At 54.4% G+C, this 13,931-nt stretch overlaps 1 protein-coding gene across 1 annotated transcript in view; it reads right to left on the bottom strand.

The window, feature by feature from the left end:
• Positions 1–254: 254 nt before the first annotated feature.
• LOC133554019 (IQ motif and SEC7 domain-containing protein 2-like) overlaps positions 255–13,931 on the bottom strand; it is a 42,480-nt gene continuing 28,803 nt past the window's right edge. The window contains exons 6-17 of the mRNA XM_061902345.1: positions 13,002–13,507; positions 12,114–12,935; positions 10,797–10,955; positions 10,610–10,732; positions 10,372–10,538; positions 8,436–8,575; positions 8,211–8,336; positions 7,828–7,927; positions 3,228–3,389; positions 2,960–3,154; positions 2,786–2,835; positions 255–2,472 (exon numbers count right to left, since the gene is read on the bottom strand). Of these exons, the coding sequence (XP_061758329.1) occupies positions 1,309–2,472; positions 2,786–2,835; positions 2,960–3,154; positions 3,228–3,389; positions 7,828–7,927; positions 8,211–8,336; positions 8,436–8,575; positions 10,372–10,538; positions 10,610–10,732; positions 10,797–10,955; positions 12,114–12,935; positions 13,002–13,507 (3,714 nt within the window). The 3' untranslated portion in view covers positions 255–1,308. The remainder of the gene's footprint in view (positions 2,473–2,785; positions 2,836–2,959; positions 3,155–3,227; positions 3,390–7,827; positions 7,928–8,210; positions 8,337–8,435; positions 8,576–10,371; positions 10,539–10,609; positions 10,733–10,796; positions 10,956–12,113; positions 12,936–13,001; positions 13,508–13,931) is intronic.

Below are 13,931 nucleotides of genomic sequence, written 5' to 3'. Positions count from 1 at the left end.
TAGTGTGTAGCATGTACACAATTAGTGTGTAGCATGTACACAATTAAGGTGTAGCATGTACACAGTTAGTGTGTAGTATGTACACAGTTAGTGTGTAGCATGTACACAATTAAGGTGTAGCATGTACACAATTAGTGTGTAGCATGTACACAATTAGTGTGTAGCATGTACACAGTTAGTGTGTAGTATGCACACAATTAGTGTGTAGCATGTACACAATTAGTGTGTAGCACGTACACAGTTAGTGTGTAGCATGTACACAGTTAGTGTGTTGCATGTACACAATTAGTGTGTAGCATGTACACAATTAGTGTGTAGCATGTACACAATTAGTGTGTAGCATGTACACAATTAGTGTGTAGCATGTACACAGTTAGTGTGTAGTATGTACACAATTAGTGTGTAGCCAATTAGTGTGTAGCATGTACACAGTTAGTGTGTAGCATGTACACAGTTAGTGTGTAACACGTCCACAAGTGTGTACGCCAACAAGATGGTTGGACGTCTGCCAGGACAAATTGTAGTAAATAAAAAGTCAAGTGGGGGCCACTGGGGGTCTGGGGCCCTCGTTTGGGACCCCTGCTCTGAACCACTAAAGCCATGATTGTTATGAATATTTGTCTGGAAAAAAAGAAGAGACTCTGTTTCCCAGAATGCACCCTGTTTGGCACCTTGTAGCACGTTAATCTCCTCCCTTGGCAACACGTAGAAAATAGAACACACTAAGTGGGGGGGTTGGGGGTGGGGGTGTTTCGGTTATAATAATATATATTATTTATATTTCTTCATACGGGCGATGAAATGTCCAAATGTCCAAACCCTGCGAGCCGCCACAAGAACTCCAGCAAGCACGGAGGTAAAAAAAAAACAAAAACACTTTTAGTTCGATGGCTTTTCAAAGTTACAAAAGAACTCGAGTGACTTTGGGGGCGGGGCTTGGCGGTCCCCAACCCCGCCCCCCTGTTCCCTGTAAGCGTGGACACTCAGTCGCTATTGCGCAAGACATGCATGGCTGTCAATCAAGGACACAAAGTAAGTACAGCGCCCCCCGCTGGCCGCTCAAGGGACCACTCCACTTTCCGTAAGTTAAAAGAAGGCGGCGCTAACCGCGGGGGAAGTGGAGGTGGAAATAACAGAGGCTAAGTAACTTCCTCTTCCCCGCTTTAAGCGCTCGCCGTCTCACCAGGCGGCCATTTTGATAGGTTTGCACTTGCCCGCCCGCTCTCCTCCTGCGCCGCCGGCTTCCTCTCAGCCCCGCCCTACGATGGGCGGTGACAAGGTCGCTCGCCGCCCCGGTTCTCAGGCTCCTCACACGACCGTGCTGATCCGACTGACCGGCTTGGACTTGGACCCCAGGCCGCCCGCCGCCCCCGGGTGAGGGGAGAGCGGCGCGGCAGACGGCGGTGGTAGCGGGGAGTGCGGTGGCGGGGGCGGGATGGAGGAGAGCTGCGGGTAGTGGGGGCCGTAGGGCTGCGGCGGCGTCTGCGTGACAAGGCGCGCCGACGGGGTCTGCGGCGGAGGCGCGGAGAAGATGAAGTGAGTGGGCGGGGTGGCGGTGGGAGACAGGCTGAGCGGGGAGTGGTTGTGAGAGTGAGCGTGGGGGTGGGGCTGGGAGTGCGAGATGGTGAGAGGCAACTTGGCGCCGCCGCGGGGGTGGGAGTGGTAAAGTCCGTGTGGGGTAAGAGGCGAGTGCGGGGACAGTGGCGGGGGCGTGATGAAACCAGAGACTGCGCTGTAGCGTTGGTGCTGGCCGGCACCGTGCTGGACCCGCTGCTGCATGTGGGACGCGGCGCTGCTGGACGGGCCCTGGCGCCGCGGGACCGACACCCGCTGCATGAGGGGGTGGTGCTGCGGGACGCTCTGCATGTGGTAGCGGTGATGATGGTTGTAAGGCGGGGGGGGAGTCTGCTGCGGCTGATGCCCACTGACTCCGCCTCCTCCACTGTTGCCGTGGCAATACTGGGCGTGCAAAGCCTGGAGCTTGGACGGCGCCCCGCCCGGGCCTCCCGGGTCCAACTGGCCGAGGTTGCCCGATGGGGAGGGGCATGGGGAAGGGGAGGAAGGGTGGGCGATGGGCGGCTCGGGAGCGGGGTAGTGGGGCGGGGAGGATATCATCAGGGGACTCAGGGGACTCTGCGGCGTTGGAGAAGTCATCGTCAGGGGACCCGGAACTTTCCCTCGTCGGCTGCCGAAAAAGTTCCCCAGCCGGCCGCCGCCGCCGCCACTCGGCCCGGCAACCGTCGCCATCCCGCCGCCGCCCCCAGCCACGCCCCCGCTTACGAGCGGGGAGATGCTCAAACCTCCCTGGTTGTGACAGAGCCCCGGCCCACCACCCACCCCCGTACCGGGGCTCTGAGTAGGGCGGTGGGGCCGGTAGGCTGCCGGGGACGGTGGCGCCATGGTGGGGCTGTAGGCCAGGACGCCCCCGGCGTGGTACTGCTGGTGCTGCCGGGGGCTGCTGATGATGGAACCCTGGGAGTGCGGCGAGACAACATGTGGACAATCAAAAACACAAAGTGCGCCCTCAGAATGTTGGATGCTGTTACAGGAAAATACCAACAAGAAAGGGAAAGCCACCAAAGTAGGAGCGCAAGACAAGAAGTCTACTTTGAGACAAGACCTATATTGATACAGTACATCTACTTTGAAACAAGACCTATATTGATACAGTACATCTACTTTGAGACAAGACCTATATTGATACAGTACATCTACTTTGAGACAAGACCTATATTGATACAGTACATCTACTTTGAGACAAGACCTATATTGATACCACACTCACCTCCATGGTGCTGTCGAGGGAGCCCACACTGTTCCTGCGTCCTCGCTTTCCTGTGGGCCAATCATAGTGCAGAAGAGCAGACATTATTATGACATCACATGTAGGAGCCATCATGAAAGGACAACAAAATTTTGCATTATCGGGCAGGTAGAAAAAGGGGCGGGGCCTGCTCACCGGTCTCCGAGAGGTCCCTGAGGGAGGAGCTGAGCGCCGTGCGTTTGAGTCCGTCCACCGAGGCGTAGGTGTCATCCAGGCTGGGCCTGCCCAGGGTGCCGTTCACCGCCTCCGCCCCGGGCCCGCCCCCCGGCATGGCTCCGCCCCCCGTCAGCGGGGCGGGCCGCATCACACCTTTCTGCTTCTCCAGCTCGGCTGCGGCGGCGTCGGGAGGGACAAAAGACAGAGGCGGTGAGCAGAGGACACGCCCACGGTGCCGAGCACTCACCTTCCAGGCGGTACTTCTCCATGTCCTGCACCTCGGCCACGCTCTCTCGGAGGTCAGAGGTGAAGCGGGCGCGGTCCTGCTGGCTCGGCGCCGTGAACACGATGAGAACCTTCCTTTCGCCGCCCGGGTTGGCCGACGTCAGCCTGATGGCGTGAGGGTAGTCTGCACGACATCAGCCACTCTTTACTGTGTGGCCCCACACTCTTTTTCACCCAACCCTGACACATTACAAGGTGGGGCCCCTCACTCTTTTTCACCCAACCCTAAACCTTACTGTGTGGCCCCTGACTCATTTTCACCCAACCCTAACACTTACTGTGTGGCCCCTCACTCTTTTTCACCCAACCATAACCCTTACTGTCTGGCCCCTGACTCATTTTCACCCAACCCTTACCCCTTACAAAGTGTGTCCCCTCACTCTTTTTCACCCAACCCTAACCCCTACTGTCTGGCCCCTGACTCATTTTCACCCAACCCTAAACCTTACTGTGTGGCCCCTGACTCATTTTCACCCAACCCTTACAAAGTGTGGCCCCTTACTCTTTTTCACCCAACCCTAACCCTTACTGTCTGGCCCCTGACTCATTTTCACCCAACCCTACACCTTACTGTGTGGCCCCTAACTCATTTTCATCCAACCCTAACCCTTGCTGTGTGGCCCCTCACTCTTTTTCACCCAACCCTAACCCTTACTGTCTGGCCCCTGACTCTTTTTCACCCAACCCTAACCCTTACTGTCTGGCCCCTGACTCATTTTCACCCAACCCTTACCCCTTACAAAGTGTGGCCCCTCACTCTTTTCCACCCAACCCTAACCCTTACTGTGTGGCCCCTGACTCATTTTCACCCAACCCTTACCCCTTACAAAGTGTGGCCCCCCACTCTTCTTCACCCAACCCTAACCCTTACTGTCTGGCCCCTGACTCATTTTCACCCAACCCTAACCCTTACTGTCTGGCCCCGGACTCATTTTCACCCAACCCTTACAAAGTGTGGCCCCCCACTCTTCTTCATCCAACCCTAAACCTTACTGTCTGGCCCCTGACTCATTTTCACCCAACCCTAACCCTTACTGTCTGGCCCCTGACTCATTTTCACCCAACCCTTACCCCTTACAAAGTGTGGCCCCTCACTCTTTTTCACCCAACCCTAACCCTTACTGTCTGGCCCCTGACTCATTTTCACCCAACCCTAACCCTTACTGTCTGGCCCCGGACTCATTTTCACCCAACCCTTACAAAGTGTGGCCCCCCACTCTTCTTCACCCAACCCTAAACCTTACTGTCTGGCCCCTGACTCATTTTCACCCAACCCTAACCCTTACTGTCTGGCCCCTGACTCATTTTCACCCAACCCTTACCCCTTACAAAGTGTGTCCCCTCACTCTTTTTCACCCAACCCTAACCCCTACTGTCTGGCCCCTGACTCATTTTCACCCAACCCTAAACCTTACTGTGTGGCCCCTGACTCATTTTCACCCAACCCTTACAAAGTGTGGCCCCTTACTCTTTTTCACCCAACCCTAACCCTTACTGTCTGGCCCCTGACTCATTTTCACCCAACCCTACACCTTACTGTGTGGCCCCTAACTCATTTTCATCCAACCCTAACCCTTGCTGTGTGGCCCCTCACTCTTTTTCACCCAACCCTAACCCTTACTGTCTGGCCCCTGACTCTTTTTCACCCAACCCTAACCCTTACTGTCTGGCCCCTGACTCATTTTCACCCAACCCTTACCCCTTACAAAGTGTGGCCCCTCACTCTTTTTCACCCAACCCTAACCCTTACTGTGTGGCCCCTGACTCATTTTCACCCAACCCTTACCCCTTACAAAGTGTGGCCCCCCACTCTTCTTCACCCAACCCTAACCCTTACTGTCTGGCCCCTGACTCATTTTCACCCAACCCTAACCCTTACTGTCTGGCCCCGGACTCATTTTCACCCAACCCTTACAAAGTGTGGCCCCTTACTCTTTTTCACCCAACCCTTACCCTTACTGTCTGGCCCCTGACTCATTTTCACCCAACCCTACACCTTACTGTGTGGCTCCTCACTCTTTTTCACCCAACCCTGACCCCTTACAAAGTGTGGCCCCTCACTCGTTTTCACCCAACCCAAGCCCTTACAAAGTGTGGCCCCTCACTCTTTTTCATCCAACCCTAAACCTTACTGTGTGGCCCCTGACTCATTTTCACCCAACCCTAACCCTTGCTGTGTGGCCCCTCACTCTTTTTCACCCAACCCTAAACCTTACTGTGTGGCCCCTGACTCATTTTCACCCAACCCTAACCCTTACTGTGTGGCCCCTCACTCTTTTTCACCCAACCCTAACCCTTACTGCCTGGCCCCTCACTCTTTTTCACCCAACCCTAACCCTTACTGTCTGGCCCCTGACTCATTTTCACCCAACCCTTACCCCTTACAAAGTGTGGCCCCTCACTCTTATTCACCCAACCTAACCCTTACTGTGTGGCCCCTCACTCATTCTCACCCAACCCTAAACCTTACTGTCTGGCCCCTGACTCATTTTCACCCAACCCTGACCCCTTACAAAGTGTGGCCCCTCACTCTTTTTCACCCAACACTAACCCTTACTTTGTGGCCCCTGACTCATTTTCACCCAACCCTACACCTTACTGTGTGGCTCCTCACTCTTTTTCACCCAACCCTGACCCCTTACAAAGTGTGGCCCCTCACTCTTTTTCACCCAACCCTAACCCTTACTGTCTGGCCCCTCACTCTTTTTCACCCAACACTAACCCTTACTTTGTGGCCCCTGACTCATTTTCACCCAACCCTGACCCTAACCCTAACTGACCAACGAACCCCCACATATGTCATACCGTCAGAAAGGTACTACTTTCCAGCTACGGGTGTATTTCAAATCTGGAACAATTCATGTTACCATGGCGACGATATTCACGTATAAAACAAAATATGCGCCAATTTTTTTTTGCAACAATAGGCCAGCCTAATTTGTCTAATAGGAGACCAACCTGACTACGTACCCCACATGTGTTGTACTGTCTGGAAGGTCTCGTTTGCGCCAATGAGCCCATTCTAAATTAGGAACATTCTGTGTTACCATGGCAACGTTATTCACAATAAAATGGGCCTATTGAATAGGTACGGCGCTTTGGTCTAATATGAGATGAACCGGTCAACGAACCCCACATATGTCATACCGTCAGAAAGGTCTGGGTAAGGACAACAGCGGTAGATTTTGTGTTACCATGGCAACGCTATTTTAACAATGAATTGCTCCGGGCCCATTGAATAGGTACGCACCTTTATAATGGCAAATATTTCCCAAATGACACTTTTTCATCTATTTTTACACTTTGTTTGTATTTGGCCAGCCGTACACCTGAGAGTCATAGACCTCCAAATGTGACACAAGCTAACTCCCGTTAGCGTGCTAACTTTCAGAGTTACGTTTGCTACTGTTTAGCCCGGAGTCATGCAAGTTGGTATCTGACACATGCTAGCATGCAAACCGTAGCATGTTAGCAGGATAACTTAGGCTTGCTAACTTTGTCATCCCTGCGCTGCTGATCCGCCTCCGCTTGGGATGGTTTCCTGCTGGAACGGGACTCTCGCTGCTGTGTCGGATCCGCTTTGGACTGGACTCTCGCGACCGTGTTGGGTCCATTATGGATTGAACTTTCACAGTATCATGTTAGACCCGCTCGAAATCCATTGCTTTCCTCCTCTCCAAGGTTTCTCATAGTCATCATTGTCACCGACGTCCCACCGGGTGTGAGTTTTTCCTTGCCCTTATGTGGGCCTACCGAGGATGTCGTGGTGGTTTGTGCAGCCCTTTGAGACACTAGTGATTTAGGGCTATATAAGTAAACATTGATTGATTGATTGATATTTTTACACTTTTTTGTGTATTTCCGCACCCCCCGCGGCCCCGAAGGGGAATAAGCGGTAGAAAATGGATGGATGGATTTCCGCAGCCATGCACCTTTGAGTCGTACAACATGGTACACGCAACATGCTGACTGTTACTATGCTATCCTTAGCACACATTTTGTACAGTTAGCACATAAAACTCAAGGATTCAGACCCCCCGGCCCCAAGTCCAAGGCCCATCTAAATCTTCTGGTTGTTTATTGGCATTGTTCAAAATATAATAACGAATCAAAAGCAATATTGTTATGAATATTTGACCAATTTATGGCTCCATCCATCCATCGTCTTCCGCTTATCCGAGGTCGGGTCGCGGGGGCAGCAGCCTAAGCAGGGAAGCCCAGACTTCCCTCTCCCCAGCCACTTCGTCTAGCTCTTCCCGGGGGATCCCGAGGCGTTCCCAGGCCAGCCGGGAGACATAGTCTTCCCAACGTGTCCTGGGTCTTCCCCGTGGCCTCCTACCAGCTGGACGTGCCCTAAACACCTCCCTAGGGAGGCGTTCAGGTGGCATCCTGACCAGATGCCCGAACCACCTCATCTGGCTCCAATGACTTGAAATATATTATTTTGAAAAATGTTTTCCAAACCACCCAAAAAAAACCGGAAACAATGATGCAGTATATTGTTACCTTCTGGAAGGTGTGCACATGTGCGACAGTAGGTGTGTGCTGTGTACAGTTCTTACAGGTGTTCTGGAAGGTGTGCACCTGCATGTCCACCAGTGGGAATGATTGTCGGAAGCTGTAGGTGACGGAGGCCTTCTTCTTCTGGAAGATCTTGGTCACCTGAGGAGGGGGAGAGAGAGAGAGAGATGAGTGGTGGTGCAGTACCAGTTAGATCCTGAGGAGGCAGTGTTGACAGGTGAGTAGACATGAAAGAGACTTGCTTCCTGTCTAGTCTTCATATGGCAACTCGAGAATGAACATTTTGTGGCACAGTTTGTCCATAGACTGGTATTAAGACCAAGGTCCATTCATCATCTCAGTCCTTAATCCAGGATTTTTTCTTGGAACACAACCACCTCTAAGTGTGTGTGTGTGTGTGTGTGTGTGTGTGTGTGTGTGTTACCATGAGAAGGTCGTTGAACAGGAAGACTTCTCTTTGATGGACGCCGCTTCTCTGAGCTCGGTTGGGATCGGGAACCTCGAACAGCTGACAGCAGCACACCAGCCGCCGGTGGGGCAGCGACAGAACCTACCACACACACACACACACACACACACACACACACACGCAGAGAGAGAGAGTTGATTAAAGGGGTGAAGGCGAGGAAGGAGCAGAAGAGATGCTTACCGGCTTCTTGCCGACCACCATCCTGTCCACCGCCTGCACCTGAGAGACGTGGTCATCGTTGGTCCTCAGCTCCCACTTCTGGATGCGTCCATAGATGGCCACCAGGAGGTCTCGTGGAATGTCCTGGCCGTTGTCCACCCCTGGACCGTCCCAAAAAGAGTTCTCAGGTCTGATGCTTACTGAGCATTCTCACTGCAGGGTCAGTGCTTTGGACCGAGGCCAAATAAACGATCACTGAATACCAGTTCATTACCAGTTCATCCATCGACCATGGATTACCAGTTCATTACCAGTTCATCCTTTGATCACTGAATACCAGTTCATTACCAGTTCATCCATTGATCACTGAATACCCGTTCATTACCAGTTGATCCATCGACCATGGATTACCAGTTCATTACCAGTTCATCCTTTGATCATGGATTACCAGTTCATTACCAGTTCATCCATAGATCACTGATAACCAGTTCATTACCAGTTCATCCATTGGTCACTGAATACCAGTTCATTACCAGTTCATCCATTGATCATGGATTACCAGTTCATTACCAGTTCATCCCTTGATCACTGATTACCAGTTCATTACCAGTTCATCCATTAATCACTGAATACCAGTTCCTTACCAGTTCATCCATTGATCACTGACTACCAGTTTGTGTGACTGGAAAGGCCCCTGTGGGATCCTGTGGTCAGTGGTGTAGGTGCTCCCCAGTCCTGTTCACCCCGTACACCTCAGACTTCCAGTAAAGTTCCAAGTCCTGCCACCTGCAGAGTCTCCGCTGTGGTCAGGGGTATCAGAGAAGGACAGGAAGTGGAGCACGGGACATTGATTGCTGACTTTGTGGAGTGGTTTCAGGCCAACCATCTGCTCCTAATGTGGACAAGACCAAGGAACGGGTCAAGAAGAAAATGACCCTTGTGGAGCCCATCAAGATCCAGGGCCAGGAGGTGGCAGTATAAGTACCTGGGAGTCCACATGAACAGCAGACTGGACCGGAAGGACAACTGCAAAGCTGTTTACAAGAAGGACATGAGCAGACTCTTTTTCCTGAGGGAGCGTAGGTCCTTTAATGTGTGTTGGAGATCTTTTGTCACAAAGTGTTTGTGTCAGTGAGGGACAGGAGGACAAAGTGTTTGTGTCAGTGAGGGACACCCGTCCGAATGATCGGAATCAGGTGTCCTAATCACTTGTCACCTTCCAATCAGCCCACGTACAGTACGCAGAGAGCTTCACGGGCGAGCAGCTGCATCTAATCCATACATCAGCAAGTGGGATACAGTGGTGTAAAGGACATCACCACTGGACTGACGAATCACACTTTTCCATCTGGCAATCTGATAGACCAGCCTGGGTTTGGAGGTCGCCAGGAGAACGCTACATTTCAGACTTCATTGTACCCAGTGTGACATTTGGTGGAGGAGGAATTATGGTGTTGGGTTGTTTTTCAGGAGTTGGGCTTGGCCCCTTAGTTCCAGGGAAAGGAACTTTGAATGCTCCCAACATTGTGGGAACAGTTTAGAGCGGGCCCCTTCCTCTTCCAACATGACTGTGCACCAGTGCACCCATAAAGTCTGGTGTGGATGAACTTGACTGGCCTGCACAGAGTCCTAACCTGAATCTCATAGAACACCTTTGGGATGAATTAGAACAAAGACTGACAGCCAGGCCTTCTCCACCAACATCATTGTGTGACCTCACCAATGTGCTTTTGGAAGAATGGTGGGAAATTCCTATAAACCCATTCCACAACCTTGTGGACAGCCTTCCCAGAAGATATAAACACACTCCGCAACCTTGTGGACAGCCTTCCCAGAAGATTGAAGCTGTAATAGCTGTAGAAGGTCCTATTGCACCTTATGGGTTAGGAATGGTATGGCACTTCCAACCTTTGTACCTGAGCTGCTGTGTGGATGAAGAAAGTGAGTCTGGGTTCACCTCGCAGGTTCTTGATGAAGTCGTCCAGCTTCATCTTCCTCTCGGGCTTGACGTTGGGGCTGTACATGTCGGTGTTGAGGAGGATGATGGCGAAGGCCAGGATGAAGATGGTGTCTGGGTTCTGGAACTGGCGGATCAGCACCGGGTTGCACACGCAGTAGCGCTGGCTGCGGGGCGAGAGGGGGGAGTCAAGCCGGGTCGGGCGGGGGGGCGGGGGGCCGGGACCGGAGCCCGGTACCTGAAAGCCTCCACCAGCCGCTCCACCCGCTGAGCCTCTCCCTGCACTTTGATCTGAGCCTGGAACTTCCTCAGGGCGTCGTCCAGGTCCATGCCGGAGAAGTCCATCTCGTCCAGAACGCAGCTGCGGACACAAGAGGCGCGGGTGAGCCGCGGTCGCCGTGGCGACGGCCGGTCCCGGTACTCACTCCAGCACGTCCTTGTTGAACTGCTGCCGGCTGCCCAGGAACTCGCCGATCATCTGACGACTCAGACCTTTCCTCTCCAGGATGAACCTGGCGATGCCCACAGGTGTGTCCGACACAAAGCCCCTCTCGATCAGGTACTGGATGCCCTTCTCTGGCTTCCTGAGCACAAACACCACACGGATGTCAACGTCCCACTCCCTTTTTGGCGCCCCTTCAGCTAACACATCTTACAAAGGAACTTATACAAACGTAGATTAGCATTTTGAAAAGGGGAACCTTTCTGTTCTATCAGGCCTGGAAAGGTGCAACATTACCTGGAGGCATCCATCCAGCCATCCATCATCTTCCGCTTATCCGAGGTCGGGTCGCGGGGGAAACAGCCTAAGCAGGGAAACCCAGACTTCCCTCTCCCCAGCCACTTCGTCTAGCTCTTCCCGGGGGATCCCGAGGCGTTCCCAGGCCAGCCGGGAGACATAGTCTTCCCAACGTGTCCTGGGTCTTCCCCGTGGCCTCCCACCAGCTGGATGTGCCCTAAACACCTCCCTAGGGAGGCGTTCGGGTGGCATCCTGACCAGATGCCCGAAACACCTCATCTGGCTCCTCTCCATGTGGAGGAGCAGCGGCTTTACTTTGAGTTCCTCCCGGATGGCAGAGCTTCTCACCCTATCTCTAAGGGAGAGACCCGCCACACGGCGGAGGAAACTCATTTGGGCCGCTTGTACCCGTGATCTTATCCTTTCGGTCATGACCCAAAGCTCATGACCATAGGTGAGGATGGGAACGTAGATCGACCGGTAAATTGAGAGCTTTGCCTTCCGGCTCAGCTCCTTCTTCACCACAACGGATCGGTACAACGTCCGCATTACTGAAGACGCCGCACCGATCCACTCTTCCCCCACTCGTGAACAAGACTCCTAGGTACTTCAACTCCTCCACTTGGGGGAGGGTCTCCTCCCCAACCCGGAGATGGCATTCCACCCTTTTCCGGGCGAGAACCATGGACTCGGACTTGGAGGTGCTGATTCTCATTCCGGTCGCTTCACACTCGGCTGCGAACCGATCCAGTGAGAGCTGAAGATCCCGGTCAGATGAAGCCATCAGGACCACATCATCTGCAAAAAGCAGAGACCTAATCCTGCGGTTACCAAACCGGAACCCCTCAATGCCTTGACTGCGCTTCGAAATTCTGTCCTGGAGGCAGTCCGCTAAAAAGACCATTCCAATACGGGTCGGTAGTACGGACAGAACCCGGTCAGTACCTTCAGGGCGGGTTCTAGCGAGTGTGTACAAGTTGAGAGAGGAAAAGGGCGCTCCTACTTGTTGAAGAGGTTGAGTCCGATGCGGTAGTGGCGGCGCTGCACCACGTCGTTGTTGAAGGCGGGCGAGTCCCAGCTGTGGCGGCTCTGGCGCTGGTAGGTCTGCTTGGCCAGCGAGGACACGCCCACGGGCTCACGCAGGCTGTCCCGCGACGACGAGCCCGAGCTGCCGTTGTTGACGGTGGTGTCGTCGTTGGAGTTGGTGGTGGTGGAGTTGACGCTCTCGTTGTCGCCGTCGGAGCACAGCAGGTGGTGGTGCAGGTGCGGGTGGTGCAGGTGCGGATGGTGCAGGTGCGGATGGGCGTCCACGTTGGCGGGGGACGGCGGCAGCGGGGAAAGCGGCGTCAGGGGGGGCACGGGCGAGGGCAGCGGCGAGGAGGGGGGTTCCGGGTAAGCGTGGTGGTGGTGCAGGTGGTGGTAGTGGTGCTGGGGGAAGTGCGCCACGTGCGGCAGGTAGGCGTGCCCGTGGTGCATCATGTGATTGTACTGCGGGTGGTGGTGGAGGACGGTGGGCAGGTGGGGGTGGGTGTGCTGGAGCGGGTGAGGCAGCCCCTGGGGGGGCAGGGTGCGGGCCGAGGGGAGGGGCACAGCAGGGGAGGCGGAGCACCGCGTTTGTCCCTGCGCCGTCACCACCGAGCGGCCGTTGGGTTTGTGTTTGATGGTTCCCTGCGGCGACTCCGCCTCGCTGCTTCCTGCCCCGCCCCCTCCTTGCTCCTCCTCTCCGCTCTCGCCGTCGCCTCCCCGCTGCTCCCTCTGGTCCCCACGCTCCGCCCCCGGCGGCTCCTGCTCGTACACCAGCCGGCCGATGGAGCCTCGCTCGGACCTGAAGAAGACAAGGTTTAATGAGTGACCCCCGCTCTCTCTCCCCTCCCCCATTGGCCTTGCTCACCTGTCACTCATGTCCACTGAGCTGTCGCTGGGCGGCTCTATGGTCAAGACAGGAAGGTGCCCTCCTTCCCCGCCGCCCCCGGCCCTGCCCCGGTACTCCCCCCGGCACTCGGCGCCGCTCCTCCGGCCGGCGTCGCTCCCTCGCTCCGTCTCTCGGCCGTCCTCCCGGCCGCCGCCCCAGTACTCGGTGTCGGAGCTGGAGGCGGGGCAGGAGAGTGGCGAGGAGGGGAGGCAGCCCTCGTCCATGTAGAGCGTCACGTCGCTGAAGGAGGTGGCCGTGCTGTCCTCGTGCATGCTGCTCGCCTGGCCTACCACCTGGCGGCGTGAGGAGGAGGCGGGGCTTCTGCGCCAGGTGCACTCCCTGTAGTCTTCCTCCTCCTCCTCCTCTTCCTCTTCCTCCTCCTCCTCCTCGTCCTCCTCTTCGCCCTCTCCCCCCGCCTCCTGGGAGTCCTCGCGACCTGACTGGCAGGTGAGAGAGTCGTCCATGGAGTCTGCCAGCGACGTCACCTGAACACACAAGTGGAGAGGAAGCATGTCACCTTCAGGCCAACTCTCTACTGGACATTTCTCCAGCAGGAAGTAGTTTGTCTCTTCTTCTCGCGGGAAGTAGTTTGTCTCTTCTTCTCGCAGGAAGTAGTTTATCTCTTCTTTTCACAGGAAGTAGTTTTTCTTTTTCTCAAAGGAAGTAGTTTGTCTCTTTTTCTCGCAGGAAGTAGTTTGTCTCTTCTTCTCATAGGAAGTAGTTTGTCTCTTTTTCTCGTGGGAAGTAGTTTGTCTCTTCTTCTCGCAGGAAGTAGTTTGTCTCTTCTTCTCGCAGGAAGTAGTTTGTCTCTTCTTCTCGCGGGAAGTAGTTTGTCTATTCTTCTCGCAGGAAGTAGTTTGTCTCTTCTTCTAGCAGGAAGTAGTTTGTCTCTTCTTCTCGCAGGAAGTG

Source organism: Nerophis ophidion, linkage group LG06 (assembly GCF_033978795.1).
Source record: "Nerophis ophidion isolate RoL-2023_Sa linkage group LG06, RoL_Noph_v1.0, whole genome shotgun sequence".
NCBI lineage: Eukaryota > Metazoa > Chordata > Actinopteri > Syngnathiformes > Syngnathidae > Nerophis > Nerophis ophidion.
Note: the sequence above shows the minus strand (reverse complement) of the source record. Positions and strands in the feature narration are given on the sequence as shown.